This window comes from Rhinoderma darwinii, chromosome 13 (assembly GCF_050947455.1).
Source record: "Rhinoderma darwinii isolate aRhiDar2 chromosome 13, aRhiDar2.hap1, whole genome shotgun sequence".
Classification (NCBI taxonomy): Eukaryota; Metazoa; Chordata; class Amphibia; order Anura; family Rhinodermatidae; genus Rhinoderma; species Rhinoderma darwinii.
The window spans coordinates 40,905,113-40,927,298 of record NC_134699.1 but is presented as its reverse complement, the minus strand read 5'-3'; the positions used below and the strand labels follow the sequence as shown (position 1 = coordinate 40,927,298).

Here is a 22,186-nt window from a genome sequence, read left to right as displayed (position 1 = left end):
GCCAGCGCCCCCTCCTCCTGCACTATAATTGTACCTGTGTCGCAAGGACACAGGTACAATTAGAAGCAATGAATGACCGGGCACGTTCCGTGCCCGGCCATTCAGCGCCTCTCCATGAATGAAGCGACTGGTACCTTTTGTACCAGTGACGCTTCCGTCGATGAAAGGCGCTGACTGACTGGCAGGGAAAGTCATCCTGCCCAGCCAATCAGTGCCTTTCATAGACGCTATGTTCAACCCCCTGGAGATCTGCGCAGAAGAGAGCAGGTCTCCATGGCTGCCGGACGGCGTGGGAGCGGGAATAAGGTGAGTTTGAATATTTTTATTTTTATTTTTTTTAACTGTAATAGAAGTGTGTGTCTGTATCTGCGTGGGGACTATATCTACAGGGGGACTTTATCTACAGGGGGACTATATCTACAGGGGGACTATATCTACAGGGGGACTATATCTACAGGGGGTGGGCTATATACAGGGGGACTATATCTACAGGGTGGCTATATACTGGGGTAGGCTATCTACAGGGGGACCATATCTACAGGGGGTGGGCTATATACAGGTGGACTATATCTACAGGGGGTGGGCTATAAACAGGGGGACTATATCTACAGGGGGGCTATATACTGGGGTGGGCTATCTACAGGGGGACCATATCTACAGGGGGTGGGCTATATACAGGTGGACTATATCTACAGGGGGGCTATATACTGGCGTGGGCTATCTATGGAGCACCATATACAGGGGTGGGCTATAGCTACAGGGGGGGCTATATAGTATATAGCCCACCCCTGTATATAGCCCACCCCTGTAGATATAGCCCACCCCTGTAGATATAGCCCACCCCTGTACATAGCCCACCCCTGTATATAGCCCACCCCTGTATATAGCCCACCCCTGTAGATATAGCCCACCCCTGTAGATATAGCCCACCCCTGTAGATATAGCCCCCTTTAGATATAGCCCACCCCTGTAGATATAGCCCACCCCTGTAGATATAGCCCACCCCTATAGATATAGCCCACCCCTATAGATATAGCCCACCCCTGTAGATATAGCCCACCCCTGTGTATAGCCCAGCCCTGTAGATATGGTCCCCCTGTAGATATAGTCCACCTGTATATAGCCCACCCCCTGTAGATATGGTCCCCCTGTAGATAGCCTACCCCAGTATATAGCCACCCTGTAGATATAGTCCCCCTGTATAAAGCCCACCCCTGTAGATATAGTCCCCCTGTAGATATAGTCCCCCTGTAGATATAGCCCACCCCTGTATATAGTCCCCCTGTAGATATAGCCCACCCCTGTATATAGTCCCCCTGTAGATATAGCCGACCCCTGTATATAGTATCCCACAAATAGCTCCCCCTATAGTGGTCCACAGAAAGCCCACCCCTGTATATAGCCCCCTTGTACATATAGTCCACCCCTGTATATAGTGCTCCACAGATAGCCCACCCCTGTATATACTATATACAAGGGTGGGCTATCTGTGGAGCACTATATACAGGGGTGGACTATCTAGTGGAGCACTATATACAGGGGTGGACTATATGTACAAGGGGGGCTATATACAGGGATGGGCTATCTGTGAAACACTATATACAGGGGTGGACTATATGTGGAGCACTATATACAGGGGGCTACATACATGGTTGGGCTATCTGTAGAGTACTATATACAGGGGTGGGCTATTATAATTAGAGGTGCAGTGTATGGCGCTATTATATTTAGGGGCATAGTGTGTGGTATAATGATAACTTTATATTTATTTATAGGTGCAGAAATGTTGGATAAGTGAGAAGCTGAAGACATCTGAGCGGCAAACTGCAGAAATGGGCTGTGACTGGGAGAAGTCATCATAGAGGTCTGGACCGGATGGAGAAAAAGAACTAGAATCTGAGACATCACCGGTGAGTCACTTAATGTAAATGTTTATTCTGCCTCTAATCAGCACTGTAGTCACTGTATGATCTGCTGCGAGATGATGGGTGATATGATTATGACAGGATTTATTTTTTGTGAAACGGCATCTCCCAGCATATCCTTATCATTGTTTGGGCCATGCTGGGAGCTGTAGTTTTACGCCGTACACACCTATACGGCAGGGGTTGCACTAAATTGAGCTGTATTTGTGCTGGTTTTGTATATATGTAGTGAGCTTGGTTCTGGTGTTGTGTATAGAACCATATTGCTTGTAAAATGTACAAATGTTTTTATGCTCGCGTTACATAAAAATACATGACACGTCGATTGGTAGAGAAAACAAACACGGCGAGGGGGAAGGAGATGTCGGGAAAGAGGTTGGTGGTGGTGGTGGGGGGGGGGCGCCAAACTGAATCTTTGCCCCGGGTGCTGGAGAACCTAGCTACGCCTCTGCTTGTCCCCATATGCTTCCTGTCAGTGTGACTTTCAGCGTCACACTGACAGTTTATAATACATTACACTACCTAGATTGTGTAATGTATTATAACAGCTATCAGAGCTGCAGATCTTCAAGTAATAAAAGTAAAAAAAAAAAGGTAATAAAAATGTTTTATAAAAGTGTAAAAATAAGTTACAAAAACAAAAAAATTTTTTTTTCCTATAATATGTCTTTTATTATAGGAAAAAAAATGTGAAAGAGAAAAAAGTACACCACGTTCGTAACGACCCAAACTGTAAAAATATAATATTATTTTTCCCGCACAGTGAACAAAAAATAATTTAAAAAACAATGCCAGAATCACTATTTTTTTGGTCACCACCCTACAAAATATAGAATAAAAAGTGATTAAATAGTCGCATTTACCCCAAAATAGTACCAATAAACACTACAACCCATTCCGCAAAATACAAATCCTTACACAGCTTGTAAGTTATGGCTCTAAGAATATGGTGACACAAAAAATAAATTATTTTATAGAAAAGTGATTTTATTGCGCAAATGCCACAAAACTTTAAAAAAACAATATACATATGGTATCGCCATAATCGTATCGACCCGCAGAATAAATTCAAATGTAATTTATAGCACACAGTGAACACTGCAAAAAAAAAAAAAGACAGAAAACTTTGTCAGAATTTATGTTTTTTTGTCACTTTGTTTGCCAAAAAATCGAATAAACAGTGGTCAAAAAATCAGATGTACCCTAAAATGGTACCAATGAAAACTACAGATTGTAATGTAACAAATAAACTCTCACACAGCTCCAGTGGAGAAATAATAAAAAAGTTCTGGCTCTCAGAATATAGCGACAGAAATTGTGACCTCTTATTATACCCTGATGTACTCTGCCCAACTTACATATACCCCAATATTATAAACTGAAATACCAGCAAAACCCGAAACAGAACAATTACCAAGCTAAATCTGCGCTTCAAAAGCCAAATGGCGCTCCCTCGCTTCTGAGCCCTACAGCGTGCCAAAATACCAGCTTACATCCACATATATGACATTTTATACCCGGGAGAACCCGCTCAACATTGTATGAGGTATTTGTCTTCAGTGGCACAAACTGGGCACAACATATTGTGCATTAAAATGGCACATCAGTGGAAAATTGTAATTTTCACTTTGCTGTGTATTACAGCTGACACCCGGAACTAACGGACAGGAACAGCGATCGCTGTTATCACTAGTATTGCAGTGTATTGTACCGGCGATCTAATGATCGGTGGTTCAAGTCCCCTAGGGGGACTAATAAAATGTGTAAAAAAAAAAAGTAAATAAAGTTATTATTAGTGAAAAAAATATATCGTATATTTAAAGTAAAAAAAATCCCTCTTCCCCAATTTTCCTCTTAAGTAATGTAAAAAATAAACAAAATTGGTATAACTGCATCCGTAAAAGTCAGAACTATTACAATATACCGTTATTTGAATCGCACGGTGAATGGCGTAAAAAATAAAGAATTTAAACCGCCAAAATCACGTTTTTTATGGTCACCTTAGCTTTTAAAAAAATCTAATTAAAAGTGCTCAACAAGTTCTACATGCCAAAAAATGGTACCAATAAAAATGACAGCTCGTCCCGCAAAAAATAAGCCCTCACACCACTCAATCGACCAAAAAATAAAAAAAGTTATTTTTTTCAAAAATAGTTTTTACTTTGCAAAAGTAGTAAAATATATTTAAAAAAACTGTATAAATTTGTTATCACCTTAATCGTATTAAGTCTCAGAAAAAAATTGGAAGTGGTCGTTTTTACCACACGGTGAAAGCCGTAAAAGCTTTTTCCAATTTCAGCCTGCAAAGAATTTTATTTTCAGTTTACCAGTACATTAAATGGTACTTTAAATGGTGTCACCAGAAACTACAACTCCTCCTGCAAAAAATAAGCCCTCAAAGCACTCTACTGACGGAAAAATAAAAAAATGTATGGCTCTTGGAAAGCAGGGAGGGAAAAACTAAAATGAAAAAGCAGAAAATGGATCAGTCCTGAAAGGGTTAATTCATTTCTAATGAAAAACCATTTATGACCACATGGGGTATTGCCGTACTTGGGAGAAATTGATTTACAAATGTTGGGGTGCTTTTCATCCTTTATCCTTTGTGAAAATTTTAAAAATTAAAAACTTTTGTGGAAAAAATGTTGATATTAATTTTCATGGCCTAATTCTAATAAATTCTGCAAAAGACCTGTCGGGTCTAAATGCTCACTATACTCCTAGATAGATTCCTTAAGGGGTGTAGTTTTCCAAATGGGGTCAGTTTTTAGGGGTTTCCACTATTTTGGTACCTCAGGGACTTTGCAAATGCAACATTACACCCAAAAACTATTTCAGCTAAATTTGAGCTCCAAAAGCCAAATATTGCTCCTTCCCTTCTGAGTCCTGCCGTGTGTCCAAACAGCAGTTTATTACCACATATGGGGTATTTCCGTAATCAGGAGAAATTTGCTTTACATATTTTGGGGTTCTTTTTCACCTTTACTCATTGTAAAATTTAAACATTTTTATATTTTTTCAGAAAAAAAGTTGATTTTCATTTTCACAGACAAACGCCAATAAATATAGCAAAAGACCTATGGGGTCAAGATGCTAACTATACCCCTAGATAAATTCCTTGAGGTGTGTAGTTTCCAAAACCTTTTCACTTTTGGGGAGTGTCCACTGTTTTGGCACCACAAGACCTCTTCAAACCTGACATGGTGCCTAAAATATATTCTAATAAAAGGAGTCCCCAAAATCCTCTAGGTACTCCTTTGCTTCTGAGGCCTGTGCTTCAGTCCATTACCACACTAGAGCCACATGTGGGATATTTCTAAAAACTCCAGAATCTGGGTAATAAATATTGTGTCACGTTTCTCTGGTAAAACCTTCTGTGTTACAGAAAAAAATGGATTACTAATGAATTTCGGCAAAAAAAATAAAATTTGTAAATTTCCCCTCTACTTTGCTTTAATTCCTGTGAAACACCTAAAGGGTTAAGAAACTTTCTGAATGCTGTTTTGAATACTTTGAGAGGTGCCATTTTTAAAATGTGGTGACTTATTGGGGGTTTCTATTATACAAGGCCCTCAAAGCCACTTCAGAACTGAACTGATTCTTGAAAAATAGCCTTTTGAAATGTCCTTTAAAATGTGAGAAATTGCTGCTAAAGTTCTAAGCCTCGCAAAACATCCTAGAAAAATAAAATAATGTCCAAAAAACGATGCAAGTATAAAGTATACATATGGAATATGTGAAATAGTAACTATTTTGTGTGGTATTACTATCTGTTTTACAAGCAGATACATTTAAAATTAGAAAAATCATAATTTTTGCACATTTTCTTAACATTTTGGTGTTTTTCACAAATAAGCAATGAATTTATTGACCAATTTTTCCCACTAACATAAAGTACAATATGTCACAAAAAAAATCTCAGAATTGGATAGGCAAAAGCATTCCAGAGTTATTACCACATAAAATGACACGTCAGATTTGAAAAAATGGGACTGGTCATGATGGCCAAAATAAGCTTGGTCCTGAAATGGTTAATGCTCCATGACGAATATATTCATCATGGCATCAAACCGTCACAGTGCACTAATATAATATAATATATTCTAATAAAAAGGAGGCCTCAAAATCCACTAGGTACTCCTTTGCTTCTGAGGCCTGTGTTTCAGTCCAAATATTTTCAAATATTTTAAATTTGTTGTTTTCACTTTAATAATAATCCACTATCTATAAAAAAAAAAATCTTGGTATGATTTGAATATCAGGATCACAAAATCATTCAAGAACTTTGTTTGTTTTTTCCTTATTTATTGCCACACAGTTTCTTAAAGTAAGTATAGTCTCTTACCTATTACCATTGATTGCCACTTTGGTGTAGAGGTTTAGATGAACTCCAATACCAGGCAAAAGATGCAAAGATATTTGTGGAAGTGTAAGGTCTATAATTCGTAGTCTGAAAAAAATAGTAAGGTTCATCAGAACAACATTTGATACCATGCGGAACCAGTTCTGTTCCCATGTGTAAGAGCTGTGTCCTACAGTTCAATATTTGATGACTGGTCTAAATTACTTTTATACAAAATATTAACTTTAGCTACATTAAAGAGGTTTTCTGGGACTATATATTAATGGCCTATCCTTACGACCCTCATCGATAAGCAGAATGAAGCACTCCCTGGAGCCACATGCACCAGTAAGTGCCACAGTCCCTTCATACTGCTGATTAGTGAGGGTCCAAGGGGTCGGGCCTCCACGGGTCACACACTGATGGATAACGATACGTTTTTCCAGGAAAACCCTTTTAGCACTATTTCATGGAGTTGTAAGAGTAAAACAACAGTCAAGAACCTGACTATCAATTTCAAATTCTCAAGGGGTACACAAGATGACATTTTTCACAAGGGTGGAGCAGTAAGATATCATATATTCACGGGACTAATGCAGAGGTCCCCATCTACATTTTGCAAGAGAGCGTTATTATAATAAATAAATGTTACATTTACTAAGCATTTCTACAAATAATCAGCGTCCTGTCAGCTGGCGGTCATATGGTTTTGACCCTGTTGCCACATTTTAGTAATACTATCATATCCCTGCTGCCAGCAATATAAAACACAATTGGCAGATAACAGGTTTTAAGATGTCGCATACAGGAGGCCCATAAGCCCCTTTTGTAAAATTGTAATGATTTCAATGGTATAATGGTTATGATTAAAGAAATCTAACAAACTAAATCTTAACATTAAATTATGGTAGGTCATCCTCGCTTAGTAATATTTAACTTTGTAACTTGCTACTAACTTGGTAGAATTGCTCTTTCTATGGTATTAGGGGACAGGATATTACAACTGTAAGCTCTTTGGAGGCTGTTGGGAGTTATCTTTAGTCACCTGGTCACTGATCATGCACACAAGAATATCGCAACACTCAATTTTTTGCATATTCCTTCCAATAGTCATGTACTTCTATTGCTACAACAGATGTTGAATATATGGCAGGAAATATTCTTTAAGTATCTTTCAAATATATAAGTGGTTTTTGACTATTAACTCACTGCAAAAACCATAAATAGTGTTTATATCTTACCCAGTTATACCCTGTATTGTGCCTAGAAGTCCTCCATTGCCAAGTATTCCAAGAAGTCCTCCTCCTCCAAGCAATCCACCAAGTAAACCACCATTCCCTAGGATGCCACCATTAATGTGAGGATCTGTGTAACTACTTCCACCACCCCCACCACCGCCAAGAAGCCCTCCAAGTAGTCCACCACCACCAGAACCTCCAAGAATACCACCAAGCAGGCCGCCACCACCACCACCCCCACCAAGAACCCCACCAAGAAGGCCACCTCCCCCACCCTCTCCACCACCAAGTATACCACCTAGTAGGCCACCTCCTTTTCCACCTCCTAGCACACCACCCAAAAGTCCTCCCCCACCGCCACCCCCAAGCAGTCCACCAAGCAAACCCCCAAGAAGATCACCACCACCACTACCCATGGCTGGCATGTTCAAATTGTTCTGCGAATTTTTTCCTTTCATTTGGCCTGAGACAGCTGTGGATCAAAAAAACATAGAAATGTTTTATATTTTGCCTTTTATATGTTAGGTAAAAACATGGCTGACTTCCTGTGAACTACAGAATTACATCAACATCAATCAAATCCCTTCTGGCAGCACTGAGACTCCACCCCTCCCCACCCAGCTCCACCCTCCTTGTTCCTCTGCATGCCCCCATGCATATAGTGCTGCTGGAGAGATCATTTGTACTCTATCTAAGGGACCAGGAGTGTAGTGATATAATAGCTGATTCCATAAAATGATCAGCTGCAGAGTTATAAAACCCCCCTGATTCATGGTGACTGTCTATATTATCTGTGAGTGCTTTGTGTAGAGAGTCCAGTGTATTTCTAGGAGATGCTGCTCTCCCCTGCTTCATGTGTAAAAACTGACATGGAGAAATTTATCACAACCAGAAGACAGGGAGACAGGCTGAAGCTGCATAGTTGGCAGACAACCCATAAATGGCTCATCAACTAAAACAGGTATACACAAGGCATGCACAATGGCCTCTACAATAAAAAAGAAAAATAAAATTATTGCTGGACTGCTTTAAATGTACCTTAGACCTTATGCAGACAAGTATATTTGGGATCCATATTACAAAGATCAAGAATACAGTGTCAGTGCATTTCATTACATTAAAAGAAAGTCCAGAGCAGTACCATACAACAAAGCATATATGGGATGGGTGCATGCCTAAGGACATAGGCTATGTCCTATTATTCACAAAGCAAAAAAATAGGCAGCACTCTAGGAGGTCAGGGTGAAAAAACAAAATATGAAGGACTTTAATCCATAAAAGAGCAGCAACGTTTCATTGGATGCAACTGCCTTTTACTTGAAAAAGGCAGTTACATCTGCCGAAACGTTGCTGCTCTTAAAGTCACATCCTGGAGTGCTGCCAATTTTTTTGCTTTGTTTTTCAATTTAGCTATGCCTACCCCTACAGTGGTAAATACACGTGGAGTCGGCATAAAAAAAAACAAAAAAAAAACAGCATGTTCTATCTAATGCCATATATAGGACTGAATTCAGTTCCTCTAGAAGAAAAACCTATCAGTGAAACCAAGCCTCTCTCAAATAAGTGGCCACAATACAGCGCACGATTTAGTTCCATTTTGTGCACTGGATTATTTTACAAAGAAATATTAGTCCTTTTAGATAATTTGGCTTATATGTGCTATGAGCACAGCAGAGTTAAAGGTGTTGTCCATTATCTCTCCTAAATTGTTAAATGATGATTCCTAAAATTCTTCATTTTTGCATCGCCAGACTCCAGGGATTGATTGTGGCAGCAATTAACCAACCCAATCGTGCTTTATCACCATTATGCAGAATTTTATTAAGAAGATTTTTTTTATACAGGGTCAGTTTTTGCTTTTCTTTGAAAAAAAATAAAATTATAATTCACTATAGTCTGCGATAATCACTTTAAATATACGCATGCACTCGTTCTGTATAGCTGGAGATTTACACTAACATTGGCTAAAGCATAAACCCATTCAAAATTGTATTAAATACAGGTCTCACCATTATTTAACGCTCCTTTAGATACTCGAAGAACAGCCCCGTTGTTTCCTCCAGCAGCATAACTAAGACTATGAGTCTGGATAAGCAATATACATATGAAGCAGACACGCCACAGTTTGAACATCTTTCGATCAATTTATCTGAAAAACTAGATAATAAAGTAACGTTAATGCATCTATCTATCTATCTATCTATCTATCTATCTATCTATCTATCTATCTATCTATCTATCTATCTCTCTTTTATGTATCTATCTAGCTATTTCTGAAAAATATATTAGGAATGAAAGGAAAAAAATAGAGTTAACAATTTAAACATTGGGACTCATCTATAAAAACTCTCAGTGGTAAATTGGTCTTGTTTCTTCCAGCAATAGTTTCATTTTAACAGTGCAGTCTACTACTATGCTTAGTGAATGTCCATTTTTTTCACACCATCTGATTTTTATGAACAACGTTCTGGCCTGATTAATTTTATGATATATCTTTACAGCTGTCAGAGCTCTGTTTTTCTTATACAGGACTTTAAATCACTTAAATAGATCATTGATAAAATTCAGTCTGTCTGCAGCCACCACTAGAGGGAGCTTAGGAGCCTACTGAATACTGTGTTATTATTGAGTTCAATGTATAAATGTATGTAGTAAGATCCCCTTAACTCGTTAGTGACCGCCCATATGCCCTTTCACAGCGGTTAATAACAGGCTGTATTCTGATGCATGTGCCTTTTTATGGCACCGCATTGGAATAAATCTGTGCCGCCGAAATCAGTAAGAGCTTCCTGCTGACAGCTACCAGAGGGCTGAGGGCTGGGAGCAGACCTGTTCAAGCCATCAGGATAGAAATCAACATTGATCCCACCCGTCAATAGCGACCTCCGCATCTGAGTGGTTTTAGAGGGAGAGGGCTACCTCTCTCATCCCACAGGCTGACCCGCAATACAATTGCATAGTGCTGATGGTTTTTATGGCAGTCGGGGGCCTAACAAAGGCCCCCAGGTATACCTCTAGAGAATGCCATGGCCTAACATATGCCTGTCAGTTTTACAATGGCAGACAATAATACACTGCAATACAGAAGTATTGCAGTGTATTATAAAAGCGATCAAATGATCTCATAGAAAAGTCCCCTAATGGGACTAAAAAAAGAAAGTACAATAAAGTTAATAATAAATAAAAATCCCAAGTAAAAAAATGAAACACTTTTTCCCCTTACAAAAATAAAATAAAAAACAATGTCAGAATTGAAAAGCTCATTTGCATAAATCTAAATTTGCTCATAACTTGGGCAAAAATTATCGTTTAAAAAAAACAAAAAACTTTACTGTTATCTACATTGCAGCGCCGATCACATTCAATAGGAGATAGGGATTTTATAATCTGGTGACAGAGCCTCTGCAAATCTCGTGTCAGAGTTTATTCTTTATTTTTCTTTATTTTTCTCAAAAATAGACTTTGTGTCAATCAGACATGTCGTGGAAGTCAGCAGCTGATGCTTTTACCTCTAAATCCCAGAACAAGCGAGTCTGGCTCCATTTTAAGTTGGCACTGGGCATGTTCACCCCTCTTTAAAATGAGTACAGATGCAAAAAGTTAAAATTGAATGCACAATTACCTTATGTTGCCACCTCCCACCACTTGATCTCAGCTGCCAGCCTCCTGCCATCTGGAAACTGACTAAAATGGCTAATTGACCTGTCATGAAATATTTTTTCTGGAAATCCCCTTAAAATATACAGTATTGTCAGCCAGGGCTGTTTTAACACAACTAGGTGGGCCTAGTACAAACTTTTGATGAGTGGGCCCCTTCAAACTTTTTTACATACTATCTAAAATTTCCATGGGCTGGCTAGTACTGTTGTCTTGCAGCACTGGGGTAATGAGTTAAATTCTGACCAAGGACTATATCGGAATGGAGTTTGTATGTACTTCCCGTGTTTGCGTGGGTTTCCTCTGTGTACTTCGGTTTCCTTACACACTCCAACATACTGATAGATTAATGTGTGTCTGACATAGGGGAAAGTAGGTTGTGAGCCCGATTCGGGCAGGGACTAATGTGAATGGTGACAATTTCTGAAAATCACTGTGGTATATGTTTGCACAAGTTAAGCAACAGGAAATATATAAATGAAAATTTAAAAGAGGCACAAGTACACCTTCTTCACAGATGAACTTCTTAACTTCACACCCCCAAAAAAAAATTTACCCAATATTTACCAAATAAAAAACAAAATAAACTAACAAGGACACATTTGGCTCATTAAAATATCAATATACATATGTTTAGGGCAAATATGAGGGTGAACTTTCACCAATTTAGTTACTGGTCTTTCCAATTGTAAGTGTTGCATTCATATTGCTTACCTTTTTTAAATCATGCAAGAAGTTCACAAGTCTTTGTGTTCATCTTCTAGTCCAAAGAGCAATGAACTGATAGAGAGCCTTATATCCTGAACTCAATTCTAACCTATAATCCTTCTTAGTGAGAACAATATAAAATGCACTCGGGTCACTTGTGGTTTTCAAAACAAAAAACTACTGGGAAATCAGGGGAGATTACAACATAACAGGTTGGGTGTTTTTCTGGACTATAGCCAATGATATCATCCACCTAAAAGGACAGCAAAGCATTGTCCAGGCCATTACTAGCAGTATGAGCATTGAACCTCAATTGTCTGAAGACAATAAAGACAATAAAGAATACAGGTAAGTATATAATGAGAAGATTTTTTAAAAAATACCTAGGTTCTCGGTTCTCTGCCTTCAATATCAGCGGTGGAAGTCCAAAGCATCCACACATAAAATATAAAATCAGTACACAATCCCCTGAACCGGTGGTGCGGGAAAAACAGTGCTGAACCACTCATTTTGGTTAGATCAGCTGACTATCTGATGTCTACAGGAGTCTCCCGAGTCTCCCCCAATGTCAGATAATGGGGGGAAGAAGGACTGGGCAAGTTGGTTTTTAACACAGCAAGAGATAAGCCACTGTTAGAGGTGTCTAGCAGCAGCTTATTCCCCTTTCCCTATTGGCTGAGCCAAGTGTGCATGTTTATTGTGGAGTTGGGGGCTCTACACATTTGGCCAGACACATGTACAGGCTCTACACATTTGTCTTGATAAAGGTCGGAAATAGGCATACATACAATATGTGTTCCAATTATCGATATAAGATGAAGCCTAACATTCACAACGGCAACACCTCCGCCACTTTGCAGAGCAGACATAAATTAATCTCTAAAAAATGATGTTCTCTTCATACATGTTTAAGTTATCAGAATGTTTTAATTTACAAGAAACATTTTCCCAATGTTTTTGTATTTCTTATTTGCTCTTATTAATTTAACTTTTTATTTTTTCAATATTTAATTCTAAAGCGCCAGCATATTCCACAGTTCTGTACAGAGATTGTCATCACTCATATCAGTCCATGTCTCCATTTTAAATTCTAATTTTCTTATTTGATTTCCTCCTATTTCAGATTAAACCCTTTGATTCCCTCCTGGAAATCGAATGGCCATTTTCTCAAACTTATAAAATAAATAAAACTTGATAGTCCCTTTTAGCATTATATCATTCTTAAACATTTTAATTTATTAAACAGTCACACTTTAAAATATCCTTTAAGTTGTGCTTCATTTTTCTGTTGCCCTAAATCTCCTCCATAGACAGAGTTGAATGATACATTCTTGTAGCCTCCACTAGGAGAAAGTTAGGAGCTTACTACTTACGATTTATAAATTGAATTCGATGATCGAACAGTATGCAGTAAGCACATAAGCTCCCCTTAGTGGCAGCTGCAGGCAGTCAGAATTGTATAATTTAACTAACTCTGTGCCTATGAAGGGGATTTGGACCTCTGTTTCACAAAAATGGAGCTCTGACGCCTATAAGGACATTTTAGTAAATTAAACAGCACAAAATTTTGGACCTTAAAATGACATGGTATTAAAAAATGGACTTTCACTTGAAGTATGAAAAAGTTGTACATTCATCAAGTGCAAATGTTCTTAAACATGGTGGTTTGACCCAGACGGAAGCAAAGCAAAACTCTATGCGCGATTTTAGCCAATTTTGCCTTATAGTGCTAGATATTCTTCAGGACTCAGCACAGTTGGATAATATTGATTGATCAATTAAACATAATTTTCCTGCCTTATTAAATACAACTCTCAGTATCATTAATATGGAAATAAATATCCAGGCCTTTTTAATTATTTTTTTTTGTCGGTCATTGTATTTGCCATTACTACCTCTTGTAGTAGAGAATTCCAATGTTTGACTACTTTACCTGTAAAGAACCAATTTCTTTATTGATGACTGGACACTTCTTGACTTTGTATACAGATGTGTCCACCATTTACTTTGCCTGAATTTGGTTAAGGACTCCAATACCTCATGAAACTTCTTCTTTCTTCTGTGCAATACAATATTTCAACATGCCTGCAAAACCCTTGACAAACTTTAATTCATATCACAACCACTGGGTGGCCACACATAGACACATATAGCATAGACATCTCGTGAAAGAGTATCATCTCACAAAACACATCTCAGAATATGTTGAGGTAAGAGAAAAGAAAGGACACATTTGTATCTTTGTACATACAGTTCATCCGATAAATACACTGGACAAAAATATCTAAATATATATATGAAGAATACACAACTTTCTTTATTGTACAAATACATGAATAAAAACAAACAATTAGGATAACATTGGAGAAGGAATAGGTAAAAGAGGGTTGTAGGACTGGGACGATATACAAATAAGCAAACATATAATATAGCTCCTACTCTACCTCAGTGGATTGCTAAGATCAATGACATAATGTTGATGCAAAACCTGACCTCTTCGATAAAAGGCGGGTACAACAGATACTACAAAACATGGTACAAGTGGCTGGAGTTTCAACACTCAGAATCTTATAGAAACTTTCTCCAAAGGACTTGACTGCATGTATCTTCTGCCTTGTTAATTTGCCTAGTCGACTTGCATCGGGGTTCCTATCCTTTTTACGTTTTTTTTCTCCAAAGGACTCTGTTAATTATTTTTGAATAACGATGTAAGCGTAGGTCTCATGTCAAACTTAAGACAATTGGTGTTAACTTATATACAATATACATATAGATGTTATTCCCAATTGCATTACAATTGTATACTTGATTTGCATTTATTTGTACTCTACAGTAGAGACTGGTGCTAACAATCCGTGTATGAATTTTATCTGCTGGAAGTAAACAATGAATGTTTCTACTGAATAACATCAAGCAGAGATGCTGAAAACCATGAGGAATTAATACAGAAAGTATTATGGAAAATTGTTTGACTTTTAATAATACTTTTAATTATTCAAAAATTTACATTAATTTGCAAAAACCGGACAACCCCTTCAAAGATGATCTAGTACTGCTGTATGTATAAAGATCCCCGGACAAAGCTTTGGGCAAAATGTACATTGGGACCTGGTGTTAGGCTGTGGTTGGTATCTGTTTTATGTTATCATGTTGCTGCATTATCCCTATTCTGATTTTTATTAAGCTATGCATATACTATGCGGCTATTTACCTGTCATCAGTGGGGATTGCAAGCATATGTACATGTGGGAAAACTTCTGTTCCCCAGCACATACTAGTTCTTCAAATAATTAGAATATCATCAAAAAGTTAATTTATTTCAGTAATTTAATTAAAAAAGTTAAACTCATATATTATATAGATTAATTACACACAGCGTGATCTATTTCCAGCATTTTTTTTTCTTTTAATGTTGATGATTATTGCTAACAGTTAATGAAAGCCTAAAATTTAGTCTCTCAGAAAATTAGAATATTGGGAAAAAGTTGAGGATTGTAGATTCATGGTGTCACACTCTAATCAGCCAATCAACACAAAACACCTGCAAAGGTTTCATAAGCCATTAAATGGTCCAACAGTCTGGTTCGGTAGGCTACACAGTCATGGGGAAGACTGCTGACTTGACAGTTGTCCAGAAGACAGTCATTGAGCCACAAAAGGACATTGCTAAATAAGCTGGTTGTTCACAGAGTGCTGTATCCAAGCATATTAATCGAAGGTTGAGAGGAAGGAAAAAGTGTGGTAGAAAAAAGTGCACAAGCAACAGGGATAACCGCAGCCTTGAAAGGATTGTCAAGAAAAGGCTATTCAAGTATCTGGGGGAAATTCACAAGGAGTGGACTGCAGCTAGAGTCAGTGCTTCAAGAGCCACCACACACAGACGTATCCAGCACATTGGCTACAACTGTCGCATTCCTTGTGTCAAGTCACTCATGACCCAGAGACAACGTCAGAAGCGTCTTACCTGGGCTAAGGAGAAAAAGGACTGGTCTGTTGCTCAGTGGTTGAAAGTCCTATTTTCAGATGAAAGTAAATTTTGCATTTCATTTGAAAATCAAGGTCCCAGAGTCTGGAGGAGGAGTGGAGAGGCACTCAATCCAAGTTGCTTGCGGTCCAGTGGGAAGTTTCCACACTCAGTGATGGTTTGGGGAGCCATGTCATCTGCTGATGTTGGTCCACTGTGTTATATCAAGTCCAGAATCAACACAGCCATCTACCAGGAATTTTAGAGCACTTCATGCTTGCCTCTGCTCACAAGCTTTATGGAGATGCTGATTTCATTTTTCAGCAGGACTTGGCACTTGACCACACTGCCAAAAGTACCAATACCTGGTTTAATAACCACAGTATCACTGTGCTTGATTGGCCGGAAAAATTGCCTAACCTACACCCCATAGAGAATCGATGGGGTATTGTCAAGAGGAAGATGAGAGACACCAGACCCAAAAATGCAGATGAGCTGAAGGCTGCTATCAAAGTCACCTAGGCTTCCATAACACCTCAGCAGTGCCACAGGCTGTTCACCTCCATGCCACGCCGCATTGATGCAGTAATTCATGCAAAAGGAGCCCCGTTCAAGTATTGAGTGCATATACTGTACACACTTTTCAGGCCAGCATTTCGGTATTAAAAATAATTTTTGAAATTCGGCTTATTTAGTATTCTAATTTTCAGAGTCCTTTGGAAAAAAAAATGTAAAAAGGATAGGAACCCTGACGCAAGTCGACTAGGCAAACGAAACAATGCAGACGGTACATGCCATCAAGTCCCTCGGAGAAAGATTCTGTAAGATTCTGAGTGTTGAAACTCCAGACACTTGTACCCTGTTTTGTAGTATCTGTTATACCCGCCTTTTATCTAAGAGGTCAGGTTTTCCATCAACATTATGTCATTGATATTAGCAATCCACTGGGATAGAGTAGGAACAATATTTCTCTTCCGCAGAAGTAGGATACATTCGCGTGACGCCATTACAAAAAAACAAAGTAGTGAACTGTTATATGCTTTAATTGAGACATCGCAATGATGGAGAAAGAACAGCGCGGGATCCAAGGGATTAATTGCTCCACTTACCTTGCAAATCACTTGCCTAACCCCTTCCCAAAAAAAATGATAGCATTTGACAAGACCAAAAAATGTTTAGGTCAGTGCCCTCCGCCCCGTTACATCTCCAGTATTTGAATGGTATTTCTGGAAAAATAGAATGAATGCAAACGAGAGGAGACTCTATACCACCTGGACAACAATTTATAGTTTGTTTCCTGATATCGAGAGCAAATAGAGGTCTTATGTGCTAGTGTAAGAATACGAGTCTGTTTTGTAGGCGATAAGAGAGTCCGTCTCCTATTTAAGTATATATGATGAAGGAGATTGGTCTGGAGGATTTTGGAGAAGCGAGTAAACCGTAGACAAAGTATGTCTTAGTGGGCCTGAACCCACACAGAGGGCATCAAATGGTGTCTCTACCTCTAAACTTAGAGCCTGAATTTAAAGAAGTACAAAAGTGACGGAGTTGAAGTGCTCTCTCGGGCCCCAACGGACTAGGGTGCACTACGGCAGATAATTCTTGAGAGAAAATTTACATTTTTCATTAGAAATCCAACTTAAAATTGGGTAAAGAGTATATGGGGAGAAACAATGGTCTAACAACTATCATCGAACAACATAACAACATCTTCTGTTTTTTTTTTATATAATCTATCTCTCACTGGTAAAATTAACCTAGCCTAAAAATTTCAGACTGTTCATGTCTTTGACAGTGGGCAAACTTACAAAATCAGCAAGGGATCAAATACTTATTTCCTTCACTGTAAAATACGATGCAATATGTTAATTTTTAATTTAGTGTAACGTCCCATCCACGTGAATGCACCATTAGTCCATCTTGTACAGTCCGCTTGAATATTAAAAAGTAAAGGGAAAAAATTTAATTTCTATAAATCTTTTGAGTTTGGGGGGGGTAGACACTCCCAGATATTTCAGGGCCTTATTATTCTATTTAAAACTAAATTACTTTGTCAGGCCCCCCACCACAGTAGATGAAAGATTAACAATCATTGCCTCAGATTTAGTTAGATTCATCTTGAAATTAGAGATCAGGCAAAACAAATTAAATTCTTGCAGTAAGTTCAGGATTGAAACAATTGGGTTGGTCACAATGAATAAGAGAACGTCAGCATATGCAGCTACCTTATCTTCTCGTAACTCCACGCGTTATATCAGGATGTGCACATATTCGTCTAAGGAAAGGTTCAAGGTTAAAATGAAGATCAAAGGAGATAGAGGTCATCCATGTCTGGTTCCATTGTGTACAGTAAAAGACTCAAGAGAGGATGCCATTCACCCGGAATCTAGCTGATAGATTGGTATATAAAGACATTATCCACCTAAAGATATTCTCTTTAATTCCTAGCTGTTGCAACGTCTCCTCCATAAATACCCAGTTTACTCTATCGAAGGCTTTCTCTGCGTCAGTGGGTAGGAGGATAAATTGTATGTCCATAGATTTTGCCCTATATATAATGTTAGTAGTCTTAGTAGTGTTATCTCTGCCTTTTCTCCCTGCCACAAGGCCTGTAGCGGTATCAATCTAGTGGATAAAACTTTTGCGTATAACTTAATATCAACATTTAGGAGCGAGATCGGCTGGTAATTGACACACTGAGAGGAATCCTTCCCAGTGGTATGAGCCCTGAGCGAATTGGTGGGAAATGTACCTGTAAATATTAAGGAGTTAAAGTAATTTAGTAAATTTGGAGTTAGAGAAGTTATAGATTTCTTATAATATGGTAGAATAAATCCGTTGGGGCCTGGCGCTTTGCCCTTTTGGGCACTATCTATTGCACTTACCAACTCTTAGTCGGTAAATGGGGTTTCCGGAGCATTTTTTAATTCATTTGAAAGACAGGGGAGACCCGAAAAAGAGATGTATTTCTGAATCCGGGAATTAAACAATGAATGATTCTACTGAATAACAACAAGCAGAGATCTTGAAAACTATGAGAAATGAATACGGAAAGTTAATTTGCTGAAATTAGACGACCCCTTTAAGTTATCTTTTTCCAAGCTGTTGAAGGCCAATATTCCTGCTTCTCATTATATAAGTGACTTCTCATCTCATGTATTAATATACTTTAGTTGCCCAACTTAGAATAGAAGAGTCATGTGGCTAAGTTTATTATAGATTGGAGAGTCTGTTTGTCGGTAAACCACATAGGAGGCTGTTGTAGTAGTCTAGCCGGGATATTATAAGTGCGTATACATCCTTGAGTAGAGAGAGATAGTGGGATGTTGTTAACAGATAAGGAGATGACAAGCTTAGTCTGTCAGAAAGTTAGGGGCGCAAGGTAGTAGGGTGTCTCAGTTGAATTGATTTGGGTACCATCTTCATAGGACTTGCTTTGAGTTGATCTTGAACACGGAAAGAGATGAGGAAATGGCTGAGGTCGTAAGTGTAGGAGGCTAAGAGAAGGGGACCAAGTGCTGAGCTTTGTGCTACACCGACAGAAAGAAGGCATGCAGTAGAAATTAATTAGGAATAGGAGAAACTAAATCTCTCGTCAGAAAAATAGGAGATCCAACAAATATTGACATACCTTGCCAAGAGAGGACAGACTCTGCAGGAGTATATAGTGATCGACAGTGTCAAAGGCAGAGGACAGGCAGAGAAGGTTTATTATGGAGTAGTGGCCTTTAGATTTAGCAGTCAGTAGGTTATTAGTAACTTTGGTGAGGGCAATTTCTGTTGAATTGTTTGACAAGAATGAAAATTGTACAGATGAAGCCATCTTTATCTTGACTCTGATGACTTGTTGGTGTGATATTGCAAAACAAAAACCATTGAAAAGCTATTAAAAAGAGTCAAGTTACAGTTTGACGCTGTGTATTTATTTATTTTTATTTAGATGTCAAGATAAAGATGGCTGCATCTGCAGTTGATCAAATAAGAAATTGTCCGAGAAATAGGTAGAAAATTCAGAATGAATGCGTTCTTCATGCAGTTTAGATAAAAATTGAAGTAGCGATATAAGACATCAGCTGTAGAATACTAAGGGGTCAACAGATTACATGCTTATCGGTGTGGCAACCTCAAAGGGTGTAGGCCTCAGAGCAATTGTCCTTTTGCCTATTCTGTTGTTGCTTGAACGGAATGTGACGTTTAAAAGCTATTTTAACATATGAGCAAAAAAATTTGGCAACATCTAGAGTCTAATCCTCTGGTAAAGGAACTGCAAATAGAATGTGGTTTTCTTTTTTTTCTTCCCTTTTTTGTATTGAAAGAATATACCTATATTGAATAAAGACCATATTTCCACAATCTGTTCTAGCGGTCATATTTTCCTTATCTTAATCCACTTATCAAATGTACATAAAATGAATTACAAATGCCATAGTCATATTATTCATTATCCAATAGCTCATCAGAACAGACTTTGCAGCACAAATCTGGTTTATTAAAATTTAATTCCAGTACTTCTGATAAAATACTTAGTACACAATAGTATATGAGCCAAGAACTGGTTTAAGACTGAAATACTTTGTTCTTCTATTATTGCTTAATTTTCTGGGACATCACAGAGTTCAAGGTCATTATATGCAGTGTGTTGGTGATCTACCTAATAGAATTATGACAAACTTGCACATGTTGTGCAAAAAGAAATTAGTTCCAAGGATATTGGTCATAGTTTAGGAATGGTTTAATTTGCAATTAAGGCTGAAAAAAATAAAGCCGGAATATAAATTGTTAGACATTTCGCTTCTGCATTGGGAAATGTTTGCAACTTGACATATTGCAGGTCCCTATAGTTTGATGTCAACAAGTGAACCTCTATGGAGTCAGAGCAAACTTATTTCGATGGTTCTTTCATTTAGTGCATAGAGCTAAACAGTGCCCAATGAGAAACACACTTTACCAAATCCTTACAGTACCTTATTGTGCCAACATAGTAACATATAATGCTCATGTAGTGCCAAACAATGCCTAGAGAGTGCAATCATTTGCCCAGCAAAGCAGTCATTATAGTGTTCACAATGCCAGCCATCACTTTCCTAAGGCCCCATGCACAAGGCCATGTCCGCAATCTCGGCCAGCGATTGTGGTAATTGCGGTCCGTAATTACGGGCACTTTTACGGTTGAGTGCATGGGAAAACACAAAGAATATTACGCCTAAACATAGTAGTAATTAACAAGGTATAAGCTATATAGGTAGATGGTCATATAAAAAGAATATGTAAAAGAGCTGGAGCTGCAGATTAACACAGTGAGTGCAAATGTGATAGAATATAATAGAATATAAATCTGCTTTTTTTTATTTTAAGTTTTTGGAGGAACAATTGTTGTGTTTACAACCCCTTTAAAGGCATGAATCCACCACGACAAGTTTTATTTAATACTGTTTGAGATACTATAGTCTGCTCCAAAGAATAAACATCTTTTATGCCCAGCAATACAAAAAAACACTGCTAGTTCATTGAAATTGAAATTTATTTTTGATTAAAGTTGAACAAGTTAGTTGAACAAGTGAATTATTATCCAGAAATAATTCACAGAATGTGAAAGGACTGATATGACATTTGTGGGTTTTATTCACATGCTCCACTGATACATTTTACAATTTACAAAGAAAGAATAATTAACTGCAGTTTATTAGATTAATATTTGTATTTCTGTTTGTAACTACATACCATTCTGTAGATTCTGTATTATCATAGACATTATAGAATGTCGTATCAGTTATTTATTTGCCCCATTTGCTCAAGCCCCCGCTCTTTTTAGAAGAACCTTTTTTCTTCGAGCCTATGCTGGCACTATTACCACTTGACATTTTCATTCCATTTCCCCATCCAAATGAACCCTGTAGATCTCCCAAATTCTCTGTAGAGTAACCATTTTTAACTTTCCAATCCTGACCAAGATGATCTCCATTCCATTTCCAATTACTTTCTGCTTTCTTCAGATCTCCAAAACCATCTCCAGTTAATCCCCATCCTTGCACACCTGAATTCTCATTAAATGTTCCTGTATCATAGCCACTCCCTGAAATTGGCCACTCAAACACCCCCCCTCCATTATTTCCATTCAAATAATTACTATGCCCACTATAACCCATATCTGACATACCTTCCACATATATGCCAGTGGAAGCTCCGTCACTACCAAAGGCCATGCTTCCTGCATTACTACCTACTTTACCATCAGACATACCTGAAAGATCAACTTCCATTTTATAGCCTGAACTAATCATTTGAGAATCCTTACCAAAGTCTTTGAAACCATCAGCCCCTAAATCTGCATTGACTACATCAACATAAACAC

At 38.1% G+C, this 22,186-nt stretch overlaps 1 protein-coding gene across 1 annotated transcript in view; it reads right to left on the bottom strand.

Moving 5' to 3' along the window:
- Nucleotides 1-9,638, bottom strand: part of LOC142665833 (BPI fold-containing family B member 4-like) — a 32,159-nt gene extending 22,521 nt beyond the window's left edge. Inside the window, exons 1-3 of the mRNA XM_075845611.1 lie at nucleotides 9,515-9,638; nucleotides 7,509-7,977; nucleotides 6,271-6,375 (exon numbers count right to left, since the gene is read on the bottom strand). Coding sequence (XP_075701726.1) covers nucleotides 6,271-6,375; nucleotides 7,509-7,977; nucleotides 9,515-9,638 — 698 coding nt within the window. The remainder of the gene's footprint in view (nucleotides 1-6,270; nucleotides 6,376-7,508; nucleotides 7,978-9,514) is intronic.
- Nucleotides 9,639-22,186: the final 12,548 nt, after the last annotated feature.